Source organism: Arachis ipaensis, chromosome B1 (genome assembly GCF_059453495.1).
Source record: "Arachis ipaensis isolate K30076 ecotype BB chromosome B1, ASM5945349v1, whole genome shotgun sequence".
NCBI classification, from domain to species: Eukaryota; Viridiplantae; Streptophyta; class Magnoliopsida; order Fabales; family Fabaceae; genus Arachis; species Arachis ipaensis.
This window is the reverse complement of record NC_142436.1, coordinates 41,338,018-41,344,766: the sequence shown is the minus strand read 5'-3', so window position 1 is coordinate 41,344,766 and position 6,749 is coordinate 41,338,018. Positions and strand designations below refer to the sequence as shown.

Here is a 6,749-nt window from a genome sequence, read left to right as displayed (position 1 = left end):
AAATTAAATAATGACTTTTTATTATTTAACAATTTTTTTGAACAAATATTAGTTAAAAGGTAAAACAAGTGTTATCAAAATATAAAGAAAAGTATAATTTTAATAATATTTATATAGCCATTATAATCATTGTAATATAAACATACTAAAATTACACATACATATATATATATAAAAGAAAAAGAAAAATAATATTTTAATAAGAAAAAATAATGGCCATGATGATATGACCACTAAAAATTTGTCAATAAACAATTTTTTTCTTGTAATATGTTTGTACAATAATGATAATTGTCATTATATTATATTATATTAACAGTAAATATATAATTGTTCCAAAAATATAATTTAAAGAAATAATAGTTATTATTATTCTATTATCACAAAAAAAGTGTAGTTAAAACTAATTTTTTCTTGTAGTATCAGAACATCATAACAGAATTCTAACCATCATTATGTTAATATTGTAAGTGTGAGAAGTGTATAAAGTTAGTCCTACATCAAAAAAAGTAAGAAAGAGTGAGGAATTTATAAGATGAGAGACCCATTAATTTAACACTTTAAGGTTTTGAGTTGAATGTAGTATCTTCTCATATTATGTTATATCACTTAATTCTTTCCGAAATTTCACGGTAATCGAGAACTCCCCGCAGAGTTGGCCCAACACATCAAACTAACTTTTTCCCTTCTAACAATGCATATATGAGGCTTCCTCTATTCCCTAATACTAAAAAGGAGAGGTAGTGACCATAGCACTGATGGATAAGAAATGTCTCATTATTATTTTGGATCTTACGGTACAGGGGCCCCAAGAGCACTAATAATGTCACAACTGAACTCTTTGCTTCGGTCATGGAAACGCAGAATTTGGAATCCTATTTACTCTAGTCTTTGGTTTAATTTCAAGATAAGCATTAATCAATAACATTATCATCATAAAAAAGATTATCAAGCTTTCTTTTTGGTCTGGGGCTAGATTACTAACCTTTTTTTCTTGTCGCTAACATTTTCGAAGGGCCGTATGAAACCAATGTGGAATATATGGATTAGGGTAACAACATGGTCTAAGAGCTTCTGCATGGCTCAACAGAGAATTTTGTTGTTGATGAATCTAAATTGGCCCTACCCTTTATTATGTGTGTGGTGAATAACTGAATGGCGAGAAAAGGACGAGAGAATAATCAAAGAGAGTTATGTTACATGTATTCTAATCAAGTTTTTATTTTAAGAGTATACACTTAGATTGGTTTTGGAGAACTTTTTTGATTAGACACTTTAGTCTTTAATAAATTTCTGTTACTTTAAAAATTCTTGAGTGTTACTTTTGTGGGACAGTTTGATCCCTTTGTCACTTGCAATAAAATGTTTAATATATGTACTAAATAATAAATTGTTAATAAATTTTATTATAAAATAATTACATTCCTAATAACAAATATTATTATAAGATAAATTAGTGATTTTTATAAAGAAATTATTCCATTTTGAAAATCTTTAAAGTAATAAATATTTGTTAAAAATTAAAAGGTCTAATTTAAAACTAGAAGAATGTTAGAAAATTAATAGAATTTATTATTTTTTTATCAATAATTAATTAACAATATTTAAAAATATAAATTAAAAATATATTATTAAATTATTAAACTAAAAAAATTAAATTAATAACTAAAAATATTGAAAAAAATAAATTTGCTAATTCTTAAATCTTACTCTTAAAATTATTTAGTAATTAATTTAAATATTTACTCTATTTTTAATGAGACGAGACCCGAGAATGCAATTAATAAAGTTGATTTATACTTTACGCCAATTCGATCCTGAACCAGCATAAATTGGCTCGATATATAATTTTGAGTTGAGAAAATATTTGTGTAAGCAAAACTATCTGAACATATGCTCTCTATCTTAGATGTATCATTTTTTTTTTGTTTTCACAGTATTTTCTAAATTCGATAAGTTAATAATTAATTTGTCGTAAATTTAAATTTTATTTAAGAATTTGTATTAGTCAATAAATTATTATATATACAAGACAAAATTTAATTTTAATATTTATTTAAACAAACGAATCAATTTTTCACTCGATCAATATTAATTATCTTAGATATACCTGAATGAGAATAATATGATAAACATTGGCTACTTTTTGGGTCAGAAAGTGATTTATCTTTTAGATATGTTTTCTGAGTTAGTCTCCGGAGTTTTCTTCTGCTGATTTTAATAAATATCAAAATTATTCCTTTAATTTAACATTTAAGATCTTATTGGTCACTATATTCGATTCTGGTGAACTCCTTCTAATTAATTACTGATTCTGTGGCTAAGTTAGTGATGATTCTTTAACCATTCAATGAGAGAACAATAATGTTGATTAACATCAAAACCATTGGATGAGTCGTTGTTAGTGGCATGATCGCACTAGCTACTTCTAATCATTACACTTGGCTTCCACTTTCGCAAAGAAAAATATTCGGTATAAAATATTATGTTAATTCGTACGTTATTAATTCATTGATTTGATATAATAATCTAAGTTCATTTCTAATAATAAATAAATTTGAATCAGTATATAATATGTGCAAATTTAATAAAACTTTGGGATAAAAGAATCTACGGCTTCTCATCCGTATATATGCAGGAATTTGACTTTGACTAAGAAAGGGTAGCAAAGATAAATGATTGAAGACAAGCACATGGTCTTCACAGTAGAAGCTCCCCTTAGAGAAGAGATTTCCAAGATGTATTTTAGATAGTTTGTATTTTATATCTTAAATTCGAATTACATATCGTAAATTTGAAGCTAGTAACTATTTATTTGATATTATTTTTGAATTAATAACTTAGAAATATGATTGGTTTTGGAACGGAGCTATTAAATTTTTGGACTTTTCAACACTTCTGTGTATATACCCTGAGTTTTTAGTCGTCACAAATGTTTCTGTAAATTAATTTTGGTAGTGAATTTTAGTTCTATGAAGATTTAGAAAAAAATATTTAAAGTCTTAGATGCTGTGTATTTGATAAATTTATATTTTACTATAGTTTTTAAAATAAAAAAATAAAATTTATCAATTTAATTTATACTTAATCTTTTTAATTGTATACTTTTATAAAATTTCTCTTAATTGAATTTAATTTGTTAATTAAACATATATTTTATGTTTTAAAAATGATCAAATTAATTTCACTTCTATTTTATTCGATACATTGATATGTTTGTTCAAGTTGTTTAAAGTTTAGGAAGTAATGATGGCTTGGAAAAATGGATGAAAAGCATGCGGAAGTGAAGATTTTGCAAAAAATCAAAGGAGAAAAAAATCTTGTGCTGTGTGCACAGGGAATGGATCCTCTCAATTGTTAAAAAAAATTGAGAGTGTAAAGTGTGATCTCTAATTCTTCATTGCTCTCTCTCATATTTATTCTTGGTCCCACTTATAAAATTAATGGTGGAAGATCACACTTTACTCTCTCAATTGTTACAAAAAATTGAGACTCCATTTTCGCGTGTACGAACATACCTGTGCGCACGCACATGTGTGATTTTTCTACTCAGGTACGTGCACATTCACCTGTATACACACACTTGTCAGCTTACGTGACTCATTTAAAATAGCACATAACTCGCGATTTAGGGATAATTTTGGCCCATTTCAAACTACTTTGGAGCCATATTTGAAATAAACTTTGAGGGAGACACTCATACATAACTTATCATACACTCATTTTTTTTCTTTTTTTAGGGTTTAGGTTCTTGAATTCTAAATAGAAGCTCCAACTTCTCTCTAGAATTCAAGAGTTTCTTATAAATTTTTTTTAGTTAAGTATTAGTTTAGTTGAATTCTAGTTTTTAGTTTATAATTTCTTATTTTGCTACTCTAAGTTTTTTAATATTTCTTGTTATTCCTCTATTTTTCTATTTTAAGTACTTGAACCTTTATTGAATTTTTAATTTTCTATTAATGAATTTGATGTTTTGTGTTCTATTATTGCTAATTTGAGATGTTATTATTACTTTTACTGCAAAAAAATTTGGTAAAAACGGCAATTTTTTTTTGTATATACAGCGGTTTGAACCACCATTATTACCAAGAACGGCGGTTTCAGAAAGCAACATAATTCTGGGTGCCATTCTAGTTATTATAATGGCTTTCTGATAATCGCCACAATTTTCTGGGTTAACACGGTGATTTTTGGATAGGTTAAAACGGCGGTTCAAATAGCCATTATTTCCAAATAAAATGGCGTTTTTTGGTTAGTTAAAATGACAGTTTAAACCGCCGTTATTTTCAGGGTAAAAACGACCTTTTTAGTTAGTTAAAACGACATTTTTGAAGCACTATTTTTACCCTAATAGAGTGAAATTTTGGTTGGTTAAAACGGCATTTAAAACTGCCGTTTTTATTAGGTTAAAATGGCGTTTGAATTTAGTTGGTTAAAACAATATTTTTGAACCGCCGTTTTTACCTTGACAGTGGTTGGTTAAGGTGACGTTTTTTTATCATTTAAAAAGGCAGTTTTTACCGTCGTTTTTATCGCGTTAAGCAAATAATTTTTTTATTAAAATTTCACAATAACAAAAAATCATAATCCATAAATGAAATATTATATAACTCATAAACAACGTACTAAACATAATATATAATTTTTTAGTATTGGAAATCAAAAGTAATAATTACTATACAAAAACTTGTCTTCCTAAACTAACCAATATACAAACAATACAATAAGTACTAATCAATCAAATCTACCATCCAGTTCCTTAAACTATGTTAATATCTAATAACGTATTTAAACCATCTAATAAGTGCTATTTTTACTACTTAGAATATGAATATATAAGACAAGTAAATTAACTAAGTCATGATGAATAAGATTTGAACGCCAAAAATTTTCTCCTTCTGTAATTAGCTTTAAAACAAGCATGCCTTAATTCTTGGTCTCTTGTGTGAGTTCTATCCCTAGAACTTGCTCCAACATATTTGTTTTTTGTTCTGACACTCCAACTTTTATTATCTAGACCCATCTCCTACATTCAAATTAAAATAATTAGTTTTCATTCAATCTTTTACCACCGCAATAATTATAAGTATACCTCGAGATTTTGTACGAGTAAATGCAAGCTTTTGATTTTTCTACGAGACCAGCAAAAGTTCATCATGCTAGCAGCTTTTGTGATTGACAAATCGAAGTGCTTCTTAATCTCATCATATTCCAACCCACTCTTCTTATTCTTATTGGTAGTACTTGGAACAAGTTCTAATAACTGCTTCTATTCTTAATCATCTTTCTCTTGTTTTATATCTTTCTTGAAATCCTCACCCTCCTACTAGATCTAGCTGCATTCATTTTACAACATAAACATACATTAATTAATTAAGCAATGTTGAAAACTCAACTCAATGTAGCTAGAGAGGAATAATTTTGTTATTCTGCTGGCCTTTTCGTCTTGAAATTTATCACTGAATTCTTAATTTTCTTGTTTCTCTCATAAATAATTTGAGACAATTGAGGAACATAGTGCCTTGAGAAGTAATTTTAGGGAATTAAAAATTAATAGGCAAAATTGAACTATGTTACAGCTCATAAAGAGGATAATAATAATAATAATAATAATAATAATAATAATAATAATAATAATAATAATAATATTTCTTCCAGTTCATCATAGTTGATGGTTTAATCCACCAAATGCAGTTTGCAATGGTTATTAAAGTTGGAAAAAATAGAACATAGGCTGCTTAATACCATAAAAATGAGAGAAAATGGCATAAGATGTCACCTTTGTGGAGGTGCCCGTTATTGTAAACGATGGCTTCCCTATTGATTTATGCTGAAAGGTCAGAGATTTATAATATCATATCAAACAATAATTACACAATATGAATACATACCTCCAGAGTCTCAAAGGACTTTTAAGGTATTCCAATTCAGAATCAAAATTAGCAATGTAGAGTATAGCTTCCACTCTCTTAAATGCAAAAGGTATATCAAGCATGATCTTAAGAAATTTTTTAGTAGGACCAAGCTTGAAGGGATATTCGTCTTGGAACTCCCTCAGCTTAGTTTCTTCTTCTTTGGTTGGAGCCATCTTCAACAAACTCTCCAGAAGTTCTGTTCCCAGTGTATCATAGTTGCCTATTCCTAGAAAAAGAATAAAAAATAGGTATTTTAAAATCTCATTGAAAAATAAAGGCCCTTAAATAGTAGTTTCCATTTTATTAATAGTTATTAGTTTCACTTTCTCTGAGAGCTTCACAAACTTTATCAATAGTATATATATTTATCACAAACTTCTCACTCTTTGTGGTGGCTTCCCCTCATTAGAAGCTTTATTAGCATCAATTTTCTTACTGCAAATATACAATAATTAAAACACAAATGATAAGAATTGGGTAAACAAAAAAGAAAGTTAGCAAACAACTGTTCCACAAAAATTGGAAGGAGTAATCTAAAGGAAATAGAAAGTGAGAAGTGAAAACCAAAATAGTAAATTAGCAAATATACTAGTCCTTTAAACATTTAAAAACTAATAAAATGCCAAAATTGATACCAGTACCATGTCATTTCAGAGTTATTTTTCCGTTGAAGTTATTTGAATTTAATGACCTATGATTAAAATTAACCCATTTGATCATCAAACAAACTATTGTTGGTAGGGAGCAAGACAAATATAGAGACTTATTTCTAATATATGTTACAAAAATCAAGCAAACAATTGTTACAAGAATGCAAGTTGTTGCATATTTCCA

The 6,749-nt window shown here is 27.4% G+C and overlaps 1 protein-coding gene across 1 annotated transcript; it reads right to left on the bottom strand.

Moving 5' to 3' along the window:
• Positions 1-5,295: 5,295 nt before the first annotated feature.
• On the bottom strand, positions 5,296-6,088 carry LOC148576325 (formin-like protein 15). Its single transcript, XM_088501615.1, has 3 exons — positions 5,892-6,088; positions 5,780-5,817; positions 5,296-5,336 (listed from the first exon to the last, which is right to left on the bottom strand). Exons 1-3 carry the CDS (start codon positions 6,086-6,088, stop codon positions 5,296-5,298), a joined length of 276 nt encoding a protein of 91 aa, XP_088357741.1.
• Positions 6,089-6,749: the final 661 nt, after the last annotated feature.